Consider the following 27,424-nt stretch of genomic DNA (forward strand, 5'->3'; position numbering starts at 1 on the left):
ATTAGCCAGTCTCTCTCTCTCTCTCTCTCTCTCTTTCCCCGTGTCTCTCTTCGTCTCTCTTCGGCTCTTTCCGTACACACTCGGCTCTCTCCCTCTCAGTTGTCACACGGCGGCGCGTGCCCGATGGAAACGGCAATTAAAACGGCGATAAAGGTGATAAAATGGCGAGGACGGTGCTTATGAAAGAGGGAAATAATCCCACAGCGCTCTGAAATCCACACATTTAAGCAGGGTGTAAGGCTGGAGGACAGAGCCGCATCGCCTCAGCTGAGCGCGTCGGAATGAGCCCTGCTACCGCAGTCACTGTGAGTATTAAGCGGAACATTACAGTGTAGCGCTGAGGGAGTTTGATTTGAGAGAAATAAAGAAGTTAGGTTAGCTTGGTAGCTAACTGGCTGCACAAACTAACCAACTTTTGTGGGCTATTTGTGGGATTTTAGCGCTACCTTCCCATCACAGGACAGGTAGACGAGACGGTGTCGCATTCCCTCAATTAGGCTGAATTAGGTAACAAAACTAGACAAGTGTTATTTATTGTATTTTATTTTGAATTATTTCAGAAAATGAAGACGAGGCTTTGTGAAGGATTCTGACCGTTAAGACGCAGAAGCCGATTAAGGCTCACGAGCTCAAGAGGCAGTTTTTTTTTTTTTCGCCCCACGCGCCGCGTTGCCAGTAGCGACAGAACCGCAGTATAAAAGTGAACCTCGCGCGCACGTGTCAGGGTTTATCAGTTTAAAAATTTAAAAATTAACGGTCAAAACGGTTTTTTTGTTGCTGCCGGTATAACAGCAACGATAAGGAAATGACTCTACATTTAAGGAGAAGCAGTTGACCTTGAAATGTTCTTATTAATTACACCAAAAGTTATGTCAAATTATTATTAGTTACATCGAAAACTATTAAAAATGTGGCAAAACTGTGACTAAAGAGCTTTTTACCCCCAAATTCAGATACAAAAGATAAAAGTGCTGAACATTTTTGAATAGTTAACGTCTATACTGTAAATATTCCACATTTATAATATAATAAATCCCCAGATAAACCCGAACCAAACTGCAGGTGTGTGTGTAAATATGCGGTGTGTGTGTGTGTGTGTGTGTGAGGGCTGAGTGAGAGATACAGTACGCTAGAGTAGTTTAGGGCAGCGTCCCAAATACTAGCGCAGTAAAAACATTAGTAGGCTCCGTGTGTACAACACAGGCGCCGTGTTACTGTAACCTACTAATTAGTGCACTAGAGTCAGATTTTGGAGGTAACCTGTTTCCAAATCAGGAGCAGATGGTCACTGCATAGATTTTCTGTTTCTCTATCTATCTATCTATCTGTCTGTCTGTCTGTCTGTGTAGCTGTTTGTCTATCTATCTATATATCTATCTACCTAGCTATCTGTCTGTATATCTCTCGCTCTATAGATAGATAGATAGATAGATAGGTGTGTGTGTCTGTGTCTGCCTCTATCTATCTATCTATCTATCTATCTATCTGTCTGTCTGTCTGTCTGTCTGTCTATCCATCTATCTGTGTAGCTGTTTATCTATCTATCTATATATTTATCTACATAGCTATCTGTCTGTATATCTCTCGCTCTATAGATAGATAGATAGATAGGTGTGTGTGTGTGTCTGTGTCTGCCTCTATCTATCTATCTATCTATCTATCTATCTATCTATCTATCTGTGTAGCTGTTTATCTATCTATATATTTATCTACATAGCTATCTGTCTGTATATCTCTTGCTCTATAGATAGATAGATAGATAGATAGGTGTGTGTGTCTGTGTCTGCCTCTATCTATCTATCTATCTATCTATCTATCTGTCTATCTATCTATATGTGTAGCTGTTTGTCTATCTATCTATATATCTATGTACCTAGCTATCTGTCTGTATGTCTCTCCCACTATATATAGATAAACAGACAGATAGATAGATAGATAGATAGATAGATAGGTCTGTCTGTCTGTCTATCTATCTATCTATCTATCTATCTATCTATCTATCTATCTATCTAAATATCTGTATGTTTGTTTTTATTTTAATTTAATTTTTTATTTCAATTTCAGATCAATCTCAGATGGTCCAGCTGATGTGTTAATGGGTTTGTTAATAAGCATGATAAAAGAAAGAATAAACTCATTTTATTTTATTTTATTTTATTTTATTTTATTTTATTTTATTTTATTTTATTTTATTTTATTTTAATCAGCTCTTATCATTATTGCAGTTTTGGCCATTGCAAAATGCAAATGAGCACACAAGCAGACGTTTTTAGCTGTTTTGATTTGTTAACTTCATTTATCTTACATCAGTCGTAGGTGCTCCAGGCGATTTGTCAGGTTGTGGGTTTGGTGATAAGCGTGATCCGTTAAAAAAAAAAATAATAATAATCTATCTAGTCTGTCTTATTGCCACACTTAATGCAGAGTAAACATTTTGAATTCATTAATTAATCTTATTTTCTGTGGGTGTGTTGACAAGTGTGATTAAAATAATAATAATAATAATAATAATAATAATAATGATGATAACTCGATCAAATTAGGCAAATCTTTAATCATGAGTTTACTAGCAGTGTATCGCAATGTGCTCTTTTGGTCCATATCGTACATCTGTAGTTTTTCTGATGTCAGACCCTTTATTTTAGACGAGCAGCTAAAAGAAATGTTTGTAAGAGACTGAAGCGAATCCTGCGTCCAGAGATAACAGCCGGCCAGCTCAGTTATTCTCATATACGTAGTTTCCATTAAGCTAGTTTTCCATCAAATACTTGGCAACATCCCTGTTTGCTTTCAGACAGGCCCATCCTGTCTGCCATTGTGTGTGTGTGTGTGTGTGTGTGTGTGTGTGTGTGTGGGTAAACATGAAAGTCATTAATGCAAGTTATATATCATCGAATGACACTCATGAGATTAATTCACGGCAAGACACTAGAGGTGAATAAGGAAATGTTAAAAATGTGGCTTTGTCTAATTAAATGCGCATAAATTTGAATACTTAACACTTAAAAAACCCAGAAATCTAGTCTTTTGATGTTATTCGGATTGAAGTTTTTTTGCGGGTGAGATTCTCTTAAGAGAAAAAAAAACTTTAAGGAAAGTTTTGTTGGAAAGTCATTTCTTCATCAATGTTTAATCAAGAAAATATCATGCAGAGTTATAAAAATATATATATATATATATATATATATAACTTACACCATTTTTCAGTCAAAAAGAAAAATCAAAGCACATTTACAATTTCATGAATTCAAGTCATCTTATTTTTATAGCTTTATAGAAAATTGATATGTATATCATAATACATAATAATAACTTATCAGGAAACAAGCTTTTCATGAATATATGATATGATGTGATTGTGGAGTGGGCGGAGTAATAAACAATAAACAATTAAAAATAAACTTTTATCTGTAAATTTTGGATATTATGACTACACTTCAAGGGAAGTATTAATCTTAGTCATTGTGTGTATAATGTGTTTTCAAATTTGACTGCTGTTGGTTAGGGGGTTAATTAGAAACTTAATAAATGTGTTTATTTTTTTTATTTTTTTTACAATATTTAAACTCGTTATTCTCGGACTAGTGTATTCAGATTAGCCTAGAGAATTCTATCTAGGTCTGTGTACATTGTATTCATGGATCCAAAAAAGAAAAAAATGCCCACTGAAGTATGTTTCGGCGTGAACAAATTCTGACTGTTGAAAATGACTCATTTACGTTAATTGAAATGCTAGCTAACATCACAAAGCTAAAATATTTTTAAATTGCAGCATTTGGAAAATCTTGTCGCTGCGCTGTCTTCCTTTTCTGCAACACTCTTGCTATTTTTGAAAAGCATATAGTTATTCAGATTAGCCGTACATCAGGCACTAACGGATAGCTTTAATCTACACTCTTCCTGCTGCTAGCTACCCAGTAATTACTTCGTAAATACTATGGGGAAAAAAAGCCAAAAAATGATTCAAAGATCTCCTCTGCATATAATTTCTGAAACGAGAAACTAACGCAATGTACACGGACCTAGAATCTAGAACACTGGTTCCCAATCCTAGTCCCGGGAAAGCCCTGACCTTCACTTTTCCCTAACGCTACCAAGCTGAATATCATCCATCAGATCCCACCCTTTCTTGCTCATTCCTGACCAAGCATATGAAATGCTTGATAATTCCAATTTGATTGAGGTGTTTTAAAATGGGACAGAGAGGCTGACATCATTCATGGAGATCTACAACCTAGCTTCCAACACATCTGGCTCTAATATCCAGCTGTTAGTCTACCTAAGACCTTGCTTCAGGTGTGTTAGGTTAGGGCTGAAACCAAATTCCGTAAGACCTTAACTATCCTGGAGCAAGCGCCAAGATCTGTAAGACTGGGATTCGGAACCACTCGCATATTGCTTCCCTAATTAACCTTTATGTACCCTGTGGTTCTCTCAGTCCTAGTCCCTCCAACCAGAAAGTTTTGGCACCATGTTCTACGGCTCCTCTTCTGCCAGCATGTCACTGCCCTCAAAGAGCCGTCTGAAGCGCCAAAGCCGTACCATCACACAGGTCCTTTACCGGACTCTGAGCTACCGGGACCGTCGCTCGGTTACTGACCTTCCCGAGCAAGTGCGGGATGACCCAGCTGAGCTGTCCACGCAGACCTCAGCTCCAGGTGTGCTCAAAATCTTTGGAGATGAAATCAGCGCTGGGGCTAACTACAAGAGCGTTTTGGCTACTCCACGTTCCAGCGCACAGGAGCTCATAAAGGAGGCACTGGAGCGCTACTCACTGAGCAAAGGTTCAGCCAGTAGCTATGTGCTATGTGATGTGATCGGGCGGTTCGAGGGTGCTGAGCGACGGTGGAGGACAGAGTGCTTGCGGGCACTGGGCAGCAACGAGAAGCCTCTCCTTCTGCAGGAACTGTGGAAGCCAAAGGAAGGATTCGCAAGGCGCTTCGAGCTCAGGCGGAGGGCCGAAGTGGAGGAGCTGGCAGCTAAAGAGAAAGACACGGTAACTGCAGGTAACTGATATGCATGGACAAAATGAAAGCAACTAGAAACATTAGCGTCTTCAGGTCATTTTGAAATAATAAACAAACAAATATTTCACCAATTTCTCTAAAGCTGGTTTTAGACTGCACGACTCGTTTAAGATTATTACATCACACTGTACAAGACAATCCTAAAAAAATCTCAGAGGAATTCTATAGTAGGCCGTGCAGTAATGATCCTCTGTGTCCAATTCTACGTTGATCCAATCCTCTACCGATAGACCTGCAATTAAAGAAAATTGCTACGTTCTGAGTAGTTTACCTTATCACGCAGCGCGATCCGGACTCGAGCAAAAAACTGTCTCACATAAATGCAAACTTGCTTAGGATAATAATGTTTATTTCTGTTCATAGAATGAAATCCACCCTGCAGAAAAGTTAATTCACTGAAGGGGAAAGGGTGCAGAATGCGAAAAGGCCAATTTGCTTCTGGTAGCTTCTTTATCTAGGTGACGTGAATTTACCAGCCAATAGAAAACAAGTGGGCGGGGCCCACAGCAGGGCTCACAACAAACTTTTTCCTTACAGATTTCTTACTGTTGCTTGGTGCAAATCTGGAAAAAAAGGTATGCATTAGCAATTTTGTGGTAAAATTCTTTTTTTTTCTCTCTCCCTACTAGGATTTAGCAATGTCGGCACCTCTGACCTTTAACCCTGTCCTTTGTGCAGGGTGATGGATATCGTGTCAGTGTTATATGTGGAGAGAGGAGTAAATATCGCACAAGCTTAGTGCTAAGTATAAACATTCGTAGCTTTTCTTGTAAGATGTTACGAGAACGTTTAACTTTATGTGTTTCCACTATCAAACTACAAAACCTCTTTCCCAGAAAAAAATGGACGCTCACTATGCATTTTGTAATTTAACCACCAATTTAAGTTTATTATAATGTGATAATACTACTCACTACTTTTATTTATTCATTTATTTTTTGCTCAAGGTGTCAAACATGATGGAACTTCTGAGGCCTGATGAGCTATCTATACAGTTTTTGCCCTCTCCTCTATTCTTTTATCCCCCCCGTCTCTCTCTCTCTCTCTGTCTCTCTCTCTCTGTCTCCTCAGCTGTATTGTTTGCCTCAGCATTCGCTAAAGACACGGAGAATCTCCAGAGACTTATTTGCACTCGGGCAGGAAGAAAAGAAGCAGCGTAGCCCACAGTCTTCATTTCTCTGCACTCCTGCCACTGTTTGCACCATTCAAATACCCATATACCCAGATTATTAATGTTTCATTCTTCATGGTTATAATAACCATATAATACAAATACAGAGTTATTTTTAGAATATGCCATGAATGCGTTTTAATGCACTTTTTTTTTCCCCCATGAAGAATTTGAATATTCAGATTTGCATGGTTCTATTCATCAGGAAGGAAGCATTAATGAATAATTCCTTATTTTCATATAGAAAGAAGAACGTAAGCTTTTTTTTTTTTTCTATCTTTCACTACATAGTAGTATGCCTCTGTCTTTCTCGCTTCCTCTCCCCTTCCTTTGTTTGCTATAGTGCTAAATTAGGAATTTAACAAGGTGGCCATTGAGCCAAAACATGAAGTGGAGGTCAAAATCAATATCCGCAGTGTTACTCAGGATAATTTATCCTCTGCTTTTTCTCTTTTCCCCACAAAGCCTGTCTGTGTGTTTGTGCTCGTGTGTTTACGGGGACAGTCTGTGGCTCGGCTGCTGAACTGATAAACTAGAATTACGCTTAAGGAAGCTTCCAGATTTGTGTAGCTAGACTCTGTTAAACCAGAGAGTTGGAAACTCCTCGTTATTCACCTGCACAAGCCGGACTTGTCACTGGATTCTTTCGTTGTTTTTGTTTTTTTCACGATACAAAGAATGTAGTTTCCTTCAAAATGTTTTTGCAACAGGAATTTTACAGAATGCACCATGGATTTGGAACAGGTTATGAATGAGCGAAGATGGAGATGTGGGAGGAATACACTTGCTGCTTACTATTGCTAATCCGCGCATACACACCGACACACACACACACACACACACACACACACACACACCAGACACGCATTGAGTGACAGAAGCCAGGTGGCAAGGATGCAAAAGTGCTGAACTATTTAACAACACACACTGACACCATCATCTCATCAATAATGTATGAACCACTAGTATTCATACCACACCTCTGTTGAATCCTCGATTCTGATTGGTTGGTCAGTTTTCTATAATAGCAAGTTGCTTTAACATAGCTCGTGTTCAAATGACGCCCAAGATATACATAATCTAAGGTTAATAATAATAGAATTAAGAATGTTTTTTTTTACTTAACAAAGAAAAATAATCATTGATATGGTGTGGTTTACTGTAAGGAGATGTATTTAACATTCATGGAAGGAGTCTCCAGTGTCAGTGCTTTTTATAACATAAGTGATAATAGGAACTAACTTACTGCAAGTGCTTTATTCCTTACTTATACTTATTTAAATAAAACCATTTTAAGTAAAATTGTCTAAAACAAACTACATGTACTTAATTTAGCCCTGATGTTTTTATATAACAATTAAAATGTCTTTTTTGTTCCTAGTAGGTTTATTAGAGATTATTTGAAAATATTCACCATCTTCTGTGGATCGTTCCACAATGGACAGAATGATGCACCCAGCTAACAATTTTAAGCTAGCAGAATGATTTCTGCCATGGCTTTTTTGGGTGTTCTGAAGAAATAACGTTTAAAGTATGTTCCTACAATGTTGCTGCAACATTAATGCTAACATTTCCACGATGTGAAGTTGTGTGAGCAATGTAACAAATTTACAGATTGTGCTTAGATTACAGGAATGGTGTTTTCTGTAATGCCAAACAAGTTACTAAACATCCTGTTAGCTGAATAACAAGGCCAAGTCAGTTAATGCGGCTAATTAAACGCATTTGCTATGAAAAGTGTCTACAGTGAGCATGCTGTCAGTAGAGCCTTGCACTGCCAGTTGACTTCCTGTCCTTTGACAAGCAACAGTGCTAGAGTTCGGGCCATGATGAACTTTGTCACAGACTTCCAAGTATCAGAAGGTAGGACTGCCAGAGGATGTCGTGTCAAATTGAGGACCTTGGTTCACGTGCCAGGAGAGGCTTCTTGAAATTGCTGAGTGTCACATTGACAGGACACATGCATTTCAGCATTTTTTATTATCGAGGGCAATCCAGTAATTATTAACCATAGTGTAGACAAAACAAAGGCAGCCAAGTACACAGAGGGAAAATCTATAATCAGGAAATGGACAAACAGAGTACAAAAAAATAACAAAAGAGGTCAGATAGGTTCACAAACGATGAGAATTTAGACTAGAAAGAGGAACTAAGTGAGAGGAAACAAGGTATAGGTGAACATAATATGGAAACTAATCAAAAACAAGGGTGGAAATGGGGATAAAACAAAAACAAGAGATTTCTGTAAAGTATTTATTTATTTTCTGGTGAAGTTTGTTTAGACCTTGTTCAAGAAAAGTCACTGCCTTGAAGCATGCTTGGAAGAATTTTCAGTGTACTAGAGACTTGTTTCTATAGACTCTAAAGTCTATAGTGGACGTGTCAAGAGTGCTCTTGGAGATCTTATGTGGTAGCTTCATGCGTCTACACGCGGTGTCTCAGTGGTAAGATGAAGGATAGCTTTCCACGGAGAATTCTGCAATGGAAAAAAGAGAGAGATGTTACAACACAGTATGGTACATAAATCTATAGTCAAGCCAATAAGCCACCAGTCAGGAAGGATAGACGTGCTTAGTATGGTTGAATGTTTAATTTTAGCTTCTAGTGTTTGTGGTGTAACTTTTGGAGATCTGGCTTAGCAACAGCCATGCAGGAGTGTTTTCCCTCATAATGGAGACAGTGCACATTTAAAAATGGATTATATACATACATTTGGGTTAAAACGTTATAAATATCAACATCCAACCTCCTCCTTATTAAGTGCATGAGTGTGTGAATGTGTTTTCTTTACTGTTTTATTGATGTATTCTACTCTGCTGTGTTGTGCACCTGCCCCCAGGGCCTCACACGCACTCCCCCGTGTTAACGTCCACCCTGAGTAGGGGGGGACATGGTAAATGCCAGCGGAGTTCCCCCTGGGGCTGGCGTATGGTACTGCCCAGCACTCCGAATCTTAAAGGTGGGGAATGTGCTCAGGTACGGCGTCAACCACCAGCCCCACCAAGCCCTGCCTGATACTCCACTGCATATTCCACCTTCACATCCCACCACGGTCATATAAAATATTGATTGCAGTTAAGTTAATGTCATTGTGATCATTAAACGCTGCATTCCATGGAAAAAAAAAGATCAGTGCACACTGGAGATTTCTGTATTTAAAGTATTTATTTATTTTTTGTAAAATATGTATGATGTTCATTGTTTAAGTGCTAAACACAAAACATGCCTTTTCTAATCAGCTACATTTCAGGCAAGTGGAAAATTAGTTTTCTCTGTCCAACCATGTGTTTAATTGTATGGATCACAGTTGTTTTGGTGATTAATATAACTATTAGTACAGTTCTAGTATGCTGTGTACACATTTATACCTACACACCAATATAATTACCCAATATACCTTTATTTTGTGTAACCATTGTTATTTACATTACCGCTATACAGTGCCTTGCATCAGTATTCACCACATTTTAGTGGAACTGAAGTGGACTTAATTGAGAGTGAAGCATGGTGGTGGTGGCATCATGGTTGCTTCTCTGACTATTGCTCTATTTGGGATTATATATCATGAATCTGCATAAAAAAATATCCCATAATGTTGAAGTAAGTGGAAAAGTCAATATAGTTTGCAAAATTATTTATAAATAAAAGCATAAGAGCTGATGATTGCATAAGTATTCACCCCCGTTGCCAACAGATTTCACATAATTAATTAAATGGAGTTCATCTGTGTGCAATACAAGCGTCACACATTTTAATGAAAAATACACATGCTCATGGATGACATTGTTACCTGAACAAACATCATCATGAAAACTAAATGAGCAATTAAAACAAGTATGGGACAAAGTTCTAGAAACGCATCAATCGGGGTTTGGTTATAAAGAAACTTTGAACGTCCCACAGAGCGAAAAAGGAAGGAATATGGCACAACTGGGACGCAAAGGTGGTTCTACCAATTATTGACCCAGGGGTGTGAATACTTACGCAACCCACAAATGTCTGTTAATCCCAATTTAGTCCATTCTAGTTCCAGGTTGTAACACTACAACATGTGGGAAAAGTTCAAAGGGGGTGAATACTTCTGTAAGGCACTGTATTTATTATAAACGTTTCTTGTTCAAGTTTTTGTGAGTTTTCATACACACACTATATCCCTATATAGATATATCAGGAAAGAAATAAATATAGAAATATTGTGATAATTTGCTGTAATAAATAACTACAGCGTACTCACACACTCCAAAACCTCATTTCCATAACCTCAACGGTAAGTAACGTCTGAGAATAATAATTACTTGGCTGTCCCAGTGTCCTTCGCCAACAACAGAACACTTACTCACCTCTAAAAGCTGATATAGCACCATCATCTCCGGCAGTTACTTTATATCAATCATAAACACCTCATACATCACCAAACCGCCACCAGGATTGTGCTATTGAGTATTTATTTCATGCTACAATTCTTTAATTCCTGTATTTTCATTATGCTACCTTATGTATTTTTTGAACATGATGTTGTATTGCATGCTACGTCATTTCATATGTCCCTTGTATCAGGGGCCACTTCATTTATACCTGTATTTAGACTTGATTGATTTTATTATTACCTCTCTGCATTTTATTGGAATGATTAATTATCCTTCATGCTTGTTTTTTTTTTTTTCTCCCAGAACTACACTACATGTTTCTCTTCATTGTTCAGTAAACATCTTACTCTGGAACACTCATGGCAGGGTCGTAATAGGTTTCTCAAAGGCAAGCTGAAATGTAAAACTCTTAAGTGTAAATATTTATCTGAAACCTTTCTCTTTATTAATATTTCATAGAGCTGTAACCATAATGTGTCAAGATACACATTCAGCGGAGTATGCTAGTACAGTTTTTCTGAGACAGCATGTTTCCTGCATTCAGCGTTTGGAATATAGGGATGGAGATGAAGAGGTAGAACTTTTGCAGAAAGCTGGAAGCATTTTGTACGGTTCAACAATTTTTTTCAAATATGTTCAGGTCGGTTCAGGTCTAGGTTCACTCATAGCACTTTTTGTTTGAGTTCCTTTTTTTCTTAAATTGTCATCATCTGCAAACCACAGCCTTGTATCAGTGCTATGTTGAATGTTTAGTGTATGTTTGTGCACTTGCGCATTTCGTCTGCATCATTAATGTTATAAGCCTTAAACCCTTAACCCTCATTCTGGCCGGATTGCACTCTCCATATGATTAGCAAGTTGGTTGTTAATGATAAAAGAAGGTGATAGTTTGATAACTGATTCTCTCTGTTAGATATAAATGCACAGGCACGGAAACTTCAGCGGAACCGTGCTAAAGGAACGATGACCCTGCAGCACGGCTCGTCCTTCTGCCGCAGCCTCAGCGAGACCAGTCTCAACCTGGTGGGCGTGACGGGGGAGGAACCGAAGCGCTACTCTACACTGCCCGGGTCAGGCCGAGCTCGCTCAGATGGACACAAAGAGGGGGGTGGAGTCAAGCATTCCCTCTACCAATCACCTCATTTGCTGCTCCTACAAGGATATAACCGACAAGTGAGTGATAAACTCTCAACCAAACATAGGAGTTTATATAAAAATTGCGCACATCAGTATTCAGACCTCAGATGTAACTACAGACGATACTTGAACAGGGGTGGAGTTTGCCGAAGACTCATGAAGTCTCCGTTAGACAGGATTCAGACCTCAAACTTGTTTTTAAACATGAAGTGAGCTTTAAGCGTTGCAGATGAGTGCTTGGTCAGCTTATCCTTCAAACCATTGGCATGTTTTGTTTACAGAAGACAGCATCGAATTAACAAAAACATGACATTAATTTGTTAATTAAAAGCATGATAAAATAGCCGTTATTGGCGTGTGCACAATTAACTGTCACTCCACGATATGCAAAATAAATTCAGGTTTAGGTTAGGATCGAGATGCAAACCAAACAGTTCAGAAAGGTGGTGTAATTTGTTTGAAAAATCTTACATTTGGTGTTGTATTATTTATCCATTTTTTTATTGTGACAACAGGACTGCCTGGTTTACCTGCTGAACAAAGAACAGCACACGGTGGGTCAGGAGACGGCAAGCACGCGGCCAAACATCTGTCTGTCGTCTCCGGATATTCTCCCACTCCACTGCCGCATACGCCGCCGACGCTCGTCTTCCTCATCCTCCTCGTCCTCTTCTTCTTCCTCCTCTTCCTCAGACCATCGGCTTTTACTGGAACCGGTCGGCCACGGCACTGTGCTGATCAACTTCACTCGTATCGAGCGTCCCACTCCTCTGCGTCATGGCGACCTGCTGTCATTCGGCGCCCATTACATCTTCCTATACAGAGACCCACTGAGCGCCAGGCCGCTACCAGGCCACACCCTGACCCGCCTCCGCGCCCTCGGCGCCAAAAACGGGGAGGCGTGTCCGACGTGCGGTGCCGCCCCACGGGAGCAGGTGGGATTTCGCCAAAGCTCAAAGAATGCAAAGGGTCCAAAGAAGAGGAAGCTGGCGCTGGAGTTTGAGCGAGCCCAAGAGGACGCACTGGTGAACCGCGTGCTCACGCTGATCGAGCCGAGTGGCGACGATCACAAGCTCACTCCCGCGTATCTGCTCTGCCTGTGCATCCAACACTCAGCTCTTTCATTCCCACCCGGCAGCTTCGGGAAACTGCTCCTCAAAATCGCCAAGAAGATCCAGAACATTGCATGGGTTGGTCCTTCATTTTCTCTTTGGCAAAGTTGACAGTTTTTTCTTAGCTCCACTGACTACTTATCAGTGAATTTTCCATTGGTTTGGATCATACTTATTGATTTCATAGAAAATTATGCTTTTTGACTTTAAATAAGTAGATAAGCAAAATAGAAATTTTGTTGTACATAAATATGATTTTCACTAAACAAAAAAAAATGTGAAACTGATCCAGGCACGTACATTTTTATGTTGGCAAAGTATTTTTAGCATTGTTCTACATTTCTCAGTGGTTTAAAATGTGCCGTTTTCACCTCATTCGAACATTTTAAACTTAACATTATGCCATGGTTGGTTACAAAGCTCCATTTTGACCCAAACTGGATATTTTTCACAAAAATGTATCCATATGGCCAAAATCAAACATTTTCACACAAATACAATCTCATGGTCATTTAAAATGCACCATTTTCACCTGAGTTATTTATCTTACAAACATGCAATCGTACGGTAGTTTAAGACACGCCATTCTGGCCCAAATCGAACCCTTTTAACAAAGATACAATCCCACTGTAGTGTAAAATGTGCCATTTTGTCCCAAAATTTAACATTTATAACAAATATACAGTTCAGTTCTATATAATTATTTAAAACACAGCATTTGACCCAAATAGAACATTTTTGACCAAAATATAATCTCATGGTACTATAAAATCCATCATTTTGACCTGAATCAAACATTTTTTCACAAAAATACAAGTCTATGAAAGTTCAAAATACACCATTTTGAACCAAATTAAACATTTTTAACAAAACTACAATCCTGCTGTAGTATAAAACACTTTTGACCATTTTGACCAAAATCAAACATTTTTAGCAAAAAAAAAAAAATCACTCTTACGGTAGTTTAAAATGCACCATTTTGACTGAACATTTTTAACAAATATAAAACATGGCAGTTTGTGCCATTGCGCCTTGCCATTTAACTAAATTAATTACAAGACAAAAGGAAAATGAGCAGTGGTTCAGAGGGGACGGATTCTCCTCCATGAAGGTCAGAAAAGTGCCTCGTTCAGCGTCTCGTCTTCGTTCCCCATCGGCTTAACATTTACCTTCACGCGGGTCAGCATGAAGAGCGCAGGAGGAAGGGTGTCACGTAATTTGGGAATCGACTGAACGCCTGTGAAAGCATGCCAAAGCATTTAATGACCGGTCCAAGCCCACTCCCTTAACTGATTAATTATTAAAATCCAATTACAGAAGGTCAGTTATGTTCGGGCTGAATATTAAGAGAAGGGATGAGCAAATAAAACAGCGAGAGAAAGAGAGGAAGAGAGAGAGAGATTGTGCTGAGGCTGAGGTATTATTCCTCCCGTGTGAAGCTATTCAGAGCTATTCAAATTTTAATGACACTAATTGTTTTTGTGTGTGTGTGTGTGTGTGTGTGTGTGTTACAGGAGAAGACAAAGGAATTGGCACAGAAGCAAGCTCAGCAGTGGGTATCATATTCCACCTTGTAGCAGTGTGTGTGAGTGTGTGTGTGTGTGTGTGTGTGTGTGTGTATTTATGTGTCTTTTCATGGTCTTGTATTTCTATTTAAACCTCCATTCAGCCACAGCTTAATTGTATTATTTGCTATTTTTTTGTCCCTGCAGTAATCATGTTTATAGTAATTGAGTGTGTGTGTGTGTGTGTGTGTGTGATACAGTCAGGATCCAGCCTCCCTGTCACTGCTTAGCATCTCTGACCTTGTGCCGGATCTTCAGGTCATTTTCTTTTGGATGGCGAACGCCATCGAGATCCTCTACTTCATTCAACAGAAATCGCCTACGTACATGCAGAATATTGAAATGATGGACAGCAAAGGTACACACACACACACACACACACACACACACACACGCACACACAGACACCCATACACGTGACATATGATACACAACAATATAAATCCCACAACAAGGATGACTTTCATCTGTCATTCAGTAGCTTTCTAACAAATTAAAGAATCAATAAAAGCTGTACCGCAGGGAATAAAAGGTCAAACTCCATCAGTCCTGGATCTGTTTTTCTCTTATAGTATAACAGCGGACACTTGAATACTCTCTCTCTCTCCTGATTGGCTGCTGGCTCTTGTCTGTCTCTGTGTAGCTGGACTTATTTCGAGCCTAAAGCTAGACTGTGATGAAGTTTGATGTATCTGAGTGGACACAAATTTCAGACTCAGCATGTTATAAAGAACTTTCCCTCCTCTGACAGAATAATTATGTTTTAACTTACACATTACAGCTTTAATATGTAAGATATTTAATATGCGTTGGTCACTCGGTCCATTTATTGTCTGTTTCCCTTTCAGCTGGATCTAAAGAGTCGCTCCTCTCGGCGACAATATCAGCCAGTGAAGAGGTGATGACGATTCTGGAGGAAGTTATCATGTACACATTTCAGCAATGTGTCTACTACATTACGAAGGTAAAAGAGCGCTGGAGATGCTGCTGATTCTGTGTGTGTGTGTGTGTGTGTGTGTGTGAATGGTTCGCGTAGTAAATACTGATCGTACGTGTGACCTTGGTGTCACTTCCGGGTTGAAAAACGATCCACCAAAAACAAAAAAAATACGTACTGTGTAGTCAGGGATGTATTAAACTTTACGCAATTAGCAACAGCCAGTTTTTAGCATGCAAATTAGCACCAGGCATATAGCCAATGTTGCCAGATTAGCATCTTTCCTGCAGGAGTTGGCTATTCTGGAAGATTTTTTTTGTTATTTTTTGTATCATCATAGAAGAACAAAATGTTTACAAGGTCACTGCCCTACCTCATCATATGTATCAGCCATTTAACAAATATTATCCTCTGTACTTCATTCTAAATTTCGTTGAAATACTAATTACCTCTTTTGAATGACTAACAATTTTTAAAAATGTCACTGTTTGACATGATATAAGCCGTTCTATTGATTTGCTTGCCTTTCCAGATGTTGCGCAGTTGTGGTGTGGTGTGGTGTACACACTGCCCCATTTAGCTCTACTGAGTTATTATTGCACCTAGTGGTCAAAATGGGAACAGCAACAAACACTAATTGAAGCCCCTTGGGGCAGGAATCATGCTGCCCCACACTCGGGGGAGAAGCAGCTTACAGGACAGTTAATGACAGGGTTGCCAGGGTCATAGTTTTTACACCAAATTGGGCTTGTTTAAAAATACTCTGCACCCACCAAGATCTTGTTTTATAGCAAGTAATCAGAATTAAATGTAATTCATCCTTTATTTCTTCTCCTCCATTGTCTACGTATTGTGTCTATGCGTATTGTGTCCTCAAAGCTGTTTGGAATTGTCAGTCAGTGTGTGTGTGTGTGTGTGTTGTGTTTTTGTGCGAATTTCCTCCAGTCCTTGTACGTGGTGTTGCCAGCCTTGTTGGACTGCAGCCCGTTTGGAGGCGAGTCGTCATCGGAGGCATGCCGGCGGGCGACGGGCGCGCGGGCGTGTGTGTGCAGTGTGTGTGTCATGCCCGAGGCCGTGCGTCGGGCTCTGTGTGTTTTTCAGACCACAGCTGACCTCATGCAGCAGTATCAGGTCCACGCCGAGATCCAGAGCCAGATGTTTGCCTACCTGTTCTTCTTCACCAATGCCTCGCTCTTCAATCTACTCATCGATAAAGGTGTAGGATGGATGGATGGATGAATGGATGGATGGATGGATAGCTAGCCAGATATATTACATTCTGTATGTCTGTCTGTTAAATTGCCTAATAAGACAATAATATGCCAAAAAAAAATTGCAGCTTATTATTCCGACACCACCAGCACTGATACTGGAGACTCCTTCCATAAATGTTACATAAATGTGTCCTTTCATAAAACATCGCTGTATCAGTGATTATACTTTTTTCTGCATGTTTTCGTTTTTCATTTTGTTTTGTTTGTTTTACAGTAAAGTCTGCCCCCATACAGGCTCTCTCACAAATGCTACCTACAAACACACACTCGTACGTGCTATGCCATATCCGCACTGTCATATGTCTTCATTAAGCATGTAGACAACAGCTGCTCCAGTGATAATAGAGAAAGAGAGGGAACGAGAGCAGTAGGGCAGGTAGCATGAAGGTGAAAGGGACGGACAGGATTAGAATGGGAAAGTGGACATACAGGAGAGAATGGAGACTGATGAGCCGCGGCTGGGGTTTAGCATGACCTCTAGTGTCGTGCTCCACAGCTTGCAGCAGAGTGGAGTTGCCAGTGAACTCATTTTTTCCACACACACACAGTCATGGAGTGGAAATGAAGCCAGTAGAAACAAATAGGCTGTGTCTGAAATCACTTGCGTACTCACTCGTTCAAGGTCGTATATAGATCAGGGGTTGCCACCCGGTGATCCATGGTACAGATGTGGATTCAGCAAAATATTTCTTTGGACTGAATTGAATACTGTAGCAGAGCTGATAGACATGATAAATGTGGCAGCTTTGCAATTTCAGGAACTGCTGATCTCCTGGGATTTTCACACACAACAGTCTCTAGAGTGTAGACAGAATGGTGCGAAAAATGGTGCGGCAATTCTCCTGGGTGGAAACACCTTGTTGATGAGTTACATCAAAGGAGAATAGCCAGACTGGTTCGAGCTGACTAAAATAGCTACTCTTTACAACCGTGATGAGCAGAAAAGCATTTCAGAATGCACAAATCTTGAGGTGGATGGGCTACACCAGTAGAAGACAACATCGGGTTCCACTCCTGTCATCCAAGAGCTGGAGTCTGAGTCTACAGTGGGCACAGACTTACCAAAACTGGAGAGTTATACCATTTATTAGTTATTTAATGATAACTAAGGGATACATAATGTGGTATGGGAGCAAGTATGACCAGAGGTGGAGAAGAGCTGCATTAGCGGGCTGGTTGAGATGGACAAAACGTAAGCATGCAATACATCCGAAGAACTTATGGTTAAAGCTTTGGCAGATATCCAGCACAGTAATTCGCTGATCCATAAATTTTAGTCTGTCCAGTCCTTCCATTGGATCATAGTTGAATGAACAGTATGCATGATGGAAAAGGAACACTAAAACCTCCATAGCAGCTAACTGAAAGCCTTAAATTAAAGCTACTGTTATTGAAGTGGTATGGAAGACAATATTTTAAGCAGGATTCAAGCAATCACAGCCAGACCTCCAATTAGCGAGATCGAGCATCTGCTATTTCTGTAGTAAAGGCCACAACTGCAACTAGAAGAATCCTAAAGTGGACCAAGTCTCTCAGCGATAGTGTCTGAGTCCCACTGACAGGTAATTATGTTCAGACTGACTGTTCCCTGCGAAGAATAAATAGAGGAAACCCCACAGTGCCAGAGAGAAAGAGAATTTTGCAGACTTGATCCTCTCATTGAAGTACTGAAAGGTCTATGTCTAGAACAGGGGTATCAATCTCACTTTAGGTAAAGAGCCACATAACACTTCATCCAGTGTTAAAAAAAATCAGCTTAGTGACCAATAACACATTAACAACTACTCTTGTGTTCATATATCAGAAGTTATCTGATTTTTATTTTTTTTTTTTTTGGAAGGGACGTGGTTACAGAATCAAATTTTTTTTAGAATTACGTCATTAGCACATTTCGTGAGGTAGTCCTCACTGCAGAGCCGAAAGGTCCGGGGGTGATCGATCTCTTTCTAAGCCTAACCCTAACTCTAACTTCTACTCCAAAATCCTAACCCATGAGATGCTGTACAACAAGGAACAACAAACACACATATCCACACAATTTTCTCCACCAACTCCAACCAAGTAAAAGGAGCTGGATTGGATCTGACTGCACGCTCTGGATTTTGGGTTTGACTCCAGCCAGGTTGGAGGAGTTGGATCAGGTCCGGATCCATGTTCTGGATTTTGAGTTTGACTCTGACCAGATTGGAAGAGTTGGATCAGGTCCGGCTCCACCCCTGGACTTCTGGTTTGACTCTGACAAGATTGGAGGAGCTGAACCAGGTTTGATTCCACCCCCTGGACTTCTGGTTCAACTCTGACCAGATTGGAGGAGCTGAACCAGGTTTGATTCCACCCCCTGGACTTCGGGTACGACTCTGACCAGATTGGAGGAGCTGAACCAGGTTTGATTCCACCCCCTGGACTTCGGGTTCAACTCTGACCAGATTGGAGGAGCTGAACCAGGTTTGATTCCACCCCCTGGACTTCGGGTTCAACTCTGACCAGATTGGAGGAGCTGAACCAGGTTTGATTCCACCCCCTGGACTTCGGGTTCGACTCTGACCAGATTGGAGAAGCTGGACCAGGTTTGATTCCACCCCCTGGACTTCGGGTTCTACTCTGACCAGATTGGAGGAGCTGGACCAGGTTTGATTCCACCCCCTGGACTTCGGGTTCTACTCTGACCAGGTTGGAGGAGCTGGACTTTTGGTTCTACAGTGAGAGTTCCTTGCATTTTGTCAGAATCTGAGTTTATGACCTTGAGTTTATTACACTACTTTGCCCTGTAGTGAAAAAAACAAAAGGCTATTTTTTAATTCTTTCAATTACATTACAGTCCACAAGATGATTTTAATTTAGACATGGTTTCTGAAGTTATTTGGTCCACAGGCTGCATGTTTGACACCCTTGGTCTAGAATCTTCTTTTATTTAGACCTCAATGAATTTCTCCCAATGAATTTGTTGCTAATTTACACCCACTAGGAAGTTCTCCCCTATCGCAACTACCAGTATCTGCCAGCTACAGCTAGTCAGATACAGAATTATTAGAACCCTGCAGAGAGTGAGCAAAAATTATTAATTAAGTTTCAAAATGGCCGAGAAGTTGTGTAGAAGCTTGCTCAGATCCTCCCATACGTTCATAAAAATGAAAATGAAATTTGTCGAATGTGTAACTGTGTGTGAATTAACTTCCCACTGAAGTAGCCCTACTCCACATTGTGTGTCATGTGGAATTACATCACTTATTTCCTTTTTTAAAAGGACAGCTGGGTGGCATATGTTCTGTGAGAGGGCACTGTGAGGCCACAGTTATTTTTCCAGACGCCCATAATCCTCTTTGTGTCATAACAGACAGGACGATTAAATACTTTGCTTAAACACACACTCACACACACACACACACACACACACACACACACAGAGACAGACAGATGTTCAAACAGATAACACAGCAGGATAAGGATTTATTTTGTTGCTGTAATAGGAGGTGTCAGGCACAGCCATTTATTTTGTTCAGAGCTGGAAATGAAAGGGGAAATGTGCCACTGTTTCTTTTACTCTGTGTGTGTGTGTGTGTGTGTAGGTCCTGTGAGGGGCTGGTTCCAGCGTTCCCAAGCATTGCAGATACAAGCGTGTTTGCGGATGCTCCTAGACTGGGCGAAAGGAGCAGGACGCGCTCAGATCGCTCAGAAGTTTTTCGCCAAACTATGCAGCGTGGTTACCATCCTGATCACACCCGCCCCACAGCTCTCACAGGTTACACCAGAGTCTGTGTGTGAAGACGTAGATGTGGACGTGTAGGGCTTTTCTGTACTCAGTTTCAAATACAAAACTTTTTAGGAGCACTGGACGGTGAAGTGTCGTATTTCAAGACACTGCTTCAACAGTTCTGTCACTCATGTCAGATTGTGTAGAAGAAAAACACTAAAATGTCTAGAGAATGGGTTTTGGTGTAAAAATGTAAGCAATAAATTTAAAATCCAGATTACAGACTATGCATCCTTGCATCAAGTCTCTGTTTGGATGAGTCATTCTAAGTGAAACTATTTTCTGCTCTTTTATTGTGTTTGTGTGTATAGATGAGTTGGAAAGTGTTGCGTGCAGAACATCCGTCTCTGAAACCCGTCCAGCTTCACAGAATTCTTACACAATACCAGCTGACTGGCGAGGTGGGTTCTGTTCCAACCTGGCAACCAAGCAGCGAAGATGAAGCCTACGTTTACAGAACAGGTGAGGGATGGTCCATTGTGTCCTTTGCTTTCTTAAGAAATTTTTATAGGCCACATCACACCACACTATCACTGATTGATTGATTTTCCAATAATGGCATCCCCACAAGTGTTTTTTTAATCCGTAAAGGTTTAACATAATTAATTTCACGTTAAGAATATCACTTTCTAGCGATTTAACGGCAGCCGTGTTAGCAAGCTAGCAAAATCAAGAGTGCTACAGTAGTAAAAGACTGACCCCTACTGACAGTCCCCTTCCTTCTGACCACCTTAAAAGATTTAAGGTGGATTTAAGGTGGCTAGGATATGACAAATGTATGTTTTATGAATTTTGATGGTTAATATCTAGTGTTTAAGGATGTCATTTATTATATTATATGTGTGTGTGTGTGTGTTACAGTGGATCTGTTGGAGAGCTTTGATAACCACCCTCCCATCGTGTTACCCAGCGCTGGTTTTAAGGTGGACCTGGAGAGCGAGTGTGTAGACGACAGCATCTACAGACAGCTGCTTTACATCCGCCACTTTCTGTGGGGCCTCCGGACCAAGACCCATGGCAGCACAGACAGACAGGAAGTTCAGGTGTGTTTCCCTTGCGTGTCAAAGAAAACGTCTTTTGAGAGTCAAAAGTTTGAAGGCGTTTTCTCTGGATGAGGAAAAGCTGCATAATGGCTGCATTTTTGGACATTTTTCGCTAAATTAATGTTCACATTTCATTCCCTCGAAGGTGTAAAACATTAACCTCACCATAAGACAACCTCAAAGTATCCATTTCTGACATAAGTTTTTATGACAACTTTGAATTAACTGTGTGTGTTTAAAAACCTACCATACATAATATTTCTGCTGCAGTTACATGGTGTTGCTGTTGGTGTTGTTTTAAAATATAATTCACCATGAAATGATTTGATGTGAACCAGTTACACATGTCGCATCAATTCCTCTTTCAGCCTTTGTATGCGTTTAAGGCTCATTTTCTACCTTTCTGTTTCATCCTGCAGTTCTGTAGATCATCACGAAAGTAATAATGCGTCTCGGTATCGCAGTTGTTTTTGCAGTTCTTCATATTTCCACTGTGATGGACCAAAAAAAAACAAAAGAGGATTTGCACGAATACTAATTTTTACTAGTCATCATTTCCGTACTTAAAACAGAAAACTGTTCACTTTTTTTTTAAATTAACAGACACACACAAGCTACAAATCACATTTCCAGATTCGGTGCTTTTTTTTCCGTTACACTGTTAGTGACAATAGTAAATAAATTGGTGCATTAAATGTCCAAAATAATAAATCTGTGAATTATATTACACTATGTATGCACTCATGTGGAGAGCACGCAGCATGGCATGGAAACTCCTTAAAGGCAGCGTCTGGGAAGTTCTTCCACCACGTTTAACTCCACTGATCTGAATCTAAACTAGCTGAGTTGGATTGGATAGTGATGCGCAACCCGCGGCTCTGAAAGTGCTCTTTCAGACAGCGCTGGTCTCTTAGTGTTAACAGTCTTTTAAAGAAAATAAACTAAAATTGCAATTAAACAGCCTACGGCGAACCAGACTTTATTTATTTGCAGTCAGCTGGTTTTTTTGTTTTTTTTTTGGCACACATTGCTAGACAGGCGATTGATAAATCTGATTAAGGGATTAGCGCTGTAATGCAGTGCCTATCTGATAGCGGGATTATGGATAGCATGTGTGTGTGTGTGTGTGTGTGTGTGTGTGGTGTGTTAATCTCTTTCAGAAGAACACTGTGCTGTACTTTATGCAGAAATGAACACAATTTGTTCGATCAGTTGTTTGTATCTCAACTTTGTTTTTTTTTTCTGTCTCTTATAGTTATTTATTCAAAAATGGCACCTTGTCATGTTACAGAGAAACAGCAGTGTGTAAACTGCTCAGGCCTGAAGATGTCAGAAAAGTTACAACTTTTTTACCTCCGATTGTTCCAAAGCGCTGACACTGGAGACTCCTTCCATAATTGTTAAATACACGTCTCGCTACAGTATGTGTAGTATAATATGGACGCCGCACTGCAGACTGGACATGGACTGATGTTAATTACGTAACAGCTTTTGTAAAATGATAGAGTGATATGGTTTTTTTTTTTTTCCCCAGCGTGGAGAGGGAGAAGGAGAAGTGCGCATTTCTTCCCTCGGAGGACGAGGAGAGGGCGCAGGAGCTGAGGAAAGACCAAGAGAACGAACACACACACCACATTACAGAAATGGGACGAGCGTCCGGCACGCTCCGGACCCGTCCTGCCTGCTTACTCCGCCGAATACACCTCTGTACCCGGACTTCACACACACTGCATACGCTAAACACTCCCAGCAGGAACGCATCCCGGCCAACGGGTGTACACGCTCCACTCCTGAGCACAAGAAGATCAACGGATACATCAGTAATGGTACTGAAGGTTAGCCACAGACTCTAATGAGTTTGTGTGTGTGTGTGTGTGTGTGTGTGTGTCTTTCACTCATTTCACATTCAGAATATGTTTTGTGTTTGTGTATATATTCGTGCATGTGTGAGTGTGTATACACTATAAATTCTGCATGTGTGTGTGTGTGTGTGTGTGTGTGTGTGTGTGTCCTTCTCCAGGCCCTCTTAATGGGTGTGGATTTCCTTTCCCCATCCCTCTGGCCCAGACCCTGGGCAATAACTCTGACCCTGTGTGTTCCGTCTTTGTAGTGGACTTGGACAAAGGACCCTATGGCCTCGGAATGGGACTCATCGACGGACTCGTAAGTGCCATAATTGCTGCTCTAATATATCCTTAAATACCCATTATTAGAGTAGTACAAAAAAGTATTCACTCCCATTACTGTGAAACCCCTAAATTTGTTCCGGTGCCATCAGAAGTCACATAACCAGTTGAATGGACTTGATCTGTGTTCAGTTAAAATGTCATATGATCTCAGTATATACAGATATGTACAGCTGTTCCTGGAAATTTATTAAAGAACATACCTGAACAAACAGCATCATGATGACCAAAGGATCTGTCACAACAAGTCAGGGACAAAGTTCTGCAAATGTATCAGTCAGGGTTTGGTTTAAAATATATCCTAAACTTAGAACATCATCCTATAGTTTCATCACATTTGCTAAAACCCATTTCATCTTCTTTCATCTTCTTTAAGTCCAATATAAAGCAATGGCTGTGTTCTTTACACAGTACAAAGGCATAAAACACAAGCAGCTCATGATCATAGGTTTTAGTGGAGCAGGATGACATTATTAACGTAATAGCCTCAAACAAAATGAAGATGAGAGACTATGACACCAGGGTTGCCAGATTTCAGCAGCATTTCCAGCCCAACTACATCTCAATGGACAATCGCATGGGAAAGCAAGGTCACTGTGGTGCACACGCATTTCTAATGTTTAATCTTTACAGTATATATTACAACAGAAATGGTTCTGCTCATCACAGACACACTGTCTGCACTTACACTTTGCCTTTGTTTGCAGAAATTTATTACAATAAATTTTGTTATAAAACAAGATCTTGGTGGCTGTGGAGGATTTTTATTCTATCCCAATTTGGTGTAAAAAAAAAAAAAAAACACGCTGGCAACCCTGTCCTCTCCGCTGCTCCTCCTCATTGCAGTTCCCATTTTTGACCACTAGGTGCAATAATAACTCTATGGAGCTCAATAGGGCTGTGAGAACAACATCTAGAAAGCTGAGCAATATATGAAGATCCATGTTTTTTTTTTTTAATCTCATTCTGCATTCTGTTAGTTAGTAGCAAACTTTGTGATGCTAATGTTGATCCTGAAACCTTCACACACTTCACCTTTGCTCCAAAACCTCTGTGTACAGCACACTCCTCTGAATTCACCGGGGATCTACATCCGCACACTGATCCCTGACGGACCAGCCGCTTCGGACGGCCGGCTGCACATCGGAGACCGGATCCTGGCTGTAAACGGAAAAAGCCTCATCGGAGCCGATTACCAGAGGTTTCACACGCATATCTATATCTCTCGCATATTCACACTCATTTTAATAAAGTCATGATCCACAGTGTAACAACAATAAACACCCAGGCTACAAACACACACTATACAGTCAGAATCTAGAAATCATCGATTCATATTCTACAAAAGCAGCTCTGACGGCTGTAAAGCAAATCACAGGTTTATAGATATAAATGCACTCGCTCTAATATGTGATAGGTTTCTATAGCAACAACTAAAATTTGTAGTAAAAAAAAATTTGAAGTTTTCTGAAAGGAGATTTTCTGAATATTTAGCATTTATGGAAGGAGTCTCCAGTGTCAGCCCTTTGCTGTAACTTTTTCCAACATTTTCAGGACAGTAACATGACAAATAACCACTCTTTACAATCGTGGTGAGCTGAAAAGCATGGCAGAACACACAACCTTGAAAAAAATGGTTACAAAAATAGACAAGCTATGTTTTTTTTTTATTTAACTTTTTTTTTTAACTAGAGCCAGATGAGAGAACAGCTGCTATAACGTTCATGAGAACTTGTTTTGTGAATGTTAAATGTAAATATAAATGGATAAATAGTATGACGTGTCATTCTTTAATGAATAAAAACAGCTAACTTTGGAAAATTGCCGTGGTGTAAGAGGAATTTCATGGTGGTAACATTGCGAAAGTGTTTCATTCCTTACGTATTTGTTTCTCCATCTTGCTCTTTTGCTCCTCAGTGCCGTGGATCTGATCAGACTGGGCGGAGGACGGCTTCGCTTTCTCGTGGCTAAGTCAGATCCTGAAGTGTCGGAGAAGATCAGTGCCTCTTCCTGCTGAGCGAGAAAGAACGAGGTTCGAGGTTTGAGGTTTGAGTGTGTGTTTCGGGACAACGAGTCGAACCGAAACGTCCTCTCCGAGGTGAGGATAAAGAGAATAAGCACATCGATAAGAACACTCAGCGACTCCTCTCCTTCATCTCGCACTGCGCTCAGGAGAGAGCCTTAGCACAGCGAGCGGATTTTCCCACAACGAGCATCACAGCGTCGTCGTCTCTTCTCCTCCTCCTCTTCTTCTCCCTGGAGTGTTACGCCAATTATCATGAAAACATTAACAGAAATTTCACAAAATTTAACAAAAGACACAATATATCCTGTTTACAAACATTTCTATCATATCAAGTTGGAGAAATACAAAAAAAAAAAAATCTGATCTTGTACATGAACGTAAATATAACGGAACTGAACAGTAAACTGCTAGACGAGTGGTGAAAAGACCAAACAGCTTTATTCGGTTTGCGTATTTATTATTAACCGTTGCACTGGATGAAAATGTCTTCTCTTCTCTTCTCTTTATTTTCTTTTCTCTGTTCTCTCTTCACCCCTCTTCTCTTTAGGTCTTCTCTTTTCTGTTTTTTAGTTTGTTTAGTCTGTTTTCTCTTCTCTTCATTCTTTATGTTGTTTCCTGTGTTTACTCCTCGCTTCTGTTCTTTTGTTTCATCCGTTTTCTCTTCTTTATTTATTTTGTTCAATGTTTTGTCTATTTTCTTCTCTGGTTTTTTTTTATTTTGTTTAGTCTGTTTTCCTTTCCGTTTCATTTTATTTTGTTACGTATTTTCTCTTCATTGTCTCATCTTCTCTTTTCTTTTTTATTTAGTTTTATCTGTTTTTTCTCATCTTCTCTTGTGTTTTTTTTTTCATTTTGTTTTGTCCATTTTCTTTTGTTTTTTTGTTGTCTGTTTTCTCTTCTTTATTTTGTTTATTCTGTTCTCTCTTCTTTGCTGTTGTGTGTTTTGTTTAAGTCCTCTTTCTTCCTCACTTCTCCTGTTTTTATTTTGTTTCATCTGTTCACATTTCTGTTCACTTTTTTGTTTTGTCTATACTCTCTTCTTTTCTGTTTATTTATTTTGTTTCATGTTTTCTCTTCTCCTCAGTTATTTTATTTAGTTTGTCTGTTCGCTCCTCGCTTCTCTTTGTTTTTGATTTTGTTTAATCTCTTCTCGTTTCTCTTCTGTTTTATTTTGTTTTGTTTCATCTGCTTTCTCTTCTGACATCGCTTTCGTTTTTATACTTTTTATCATCTGTTCACACTTCTGTTCTCATCTGTTATTTTATTTTGTTACATCTCTTCTCTTCTCTTCAAATCCTATGCACTTCTTTCCTGTTTCATACTCTTATATTATTTGATTTCACATGTTAGTAGCAGTATGATTTTTTTTTTTTTTTCCCCGGTTTAAAGCCCGTCTCAGGGATTGTTTAAACAGTGGCCTCAGGAGTAGTGCTGACTTTACCATCTACAAGCACCGGATGTTACTCTCGATTACCATTTGTACATTTCTGATGGAGTAAAAGTGGCCCGCTGTGTCGATTCCTGATCGGCGCTTTAAATTCAGTCACATCACGCTCTTGACATGATCTCGACACGAAAAGAGTGTTCACGGAAATACGCCAAAAAAATTCGAAGAATGAAAATGCCATTAATGACGTTTTTATTTGTACTGGGGGAAAAAATGGGGGAAAAAATGCACAAGATTTACAATTATGCAAAAAAATAACTTTTATTTCTTCCACATTACTTCATGTTTATATATTATCTGTATTGATATATTGCATAAAGGCATTTTTGTTCTCAACTGAACTTGTATTTAGAAAATTTATATATGTCAATATGCATTACA

The 27,424-nt window shown here is 39.9% G+C and overlaps 1 protein-coding gene across 3 annotated transcripts; it reads left to right on the forward strand.

The window, feature by feature from the left end:
• On the forward strand, window positions 1–27,396 carry radil (Ras association and DIL domains). 3 transcript variants are annotated; one of them, XM_053230186.1, is made up of 15 exons: window positions 1–305; window positions 4,439–5,006; window positions 11,479–11,738; window positions 12,218–12,892; window positions 14,329–14,366; window positions 14,580–14,737; window positions 15,228–15,343; window positions 16,262–16,532; window positions 20,157–20,329; window positions 20,653–20,803; window positions 21,203–21,384; window positions 22,919–23,210; window positions 23,405–23,547; window positions 24,632–24,771; window positions 25,488–27,396. In XM_053230186.1, the coding sequence occupies exons 2-15, from the start codon at window positions 4,472–4,474 to the stop codon at window positions 25,585–25,587; spliced, it is 3,234 nt and encodes a 1,077-aa protein (XP_053086161.1). In that variant the 5' UTR covers window positions 1–305; window positions 4,439–4,471; the 3' UTR covers window positions 25,588–27,396. The 3 variants fall into 3 exon arrangements, with proteins under 3 accessions (XP_053086161.1, XP_053086162.1, XP_053086163.1); XM_053230187.1 differs by having other exon boundaries at window positions 2–305; window positions 22,919–23,219; window positions 23,495–23,547; XM_053230188.1 differs by having other exon boundaries at window positions 2–305; window positions 23,495–23,547.
• Window positions 27,397–27,424: the final 28 nt, after the last annotated feature.

The sequence above is a fragment of the Pangasianodon hypophthalmus genome, chromosome 26 (genome assembly GCF_027358585.1).
Source record: "Pangasianodon hypophthalmus isolate fPanHyp1 chromosome 26, fPanHyp1.pri, whole genome shotgun sequence".
Taxonomy (NCBI): Eukaryota; Metazoa; Chordata; class Actinopteri; order Siluriformes; family Pangasiidae; genus Pangasianodon; species Pangasianodon hypophthalmus.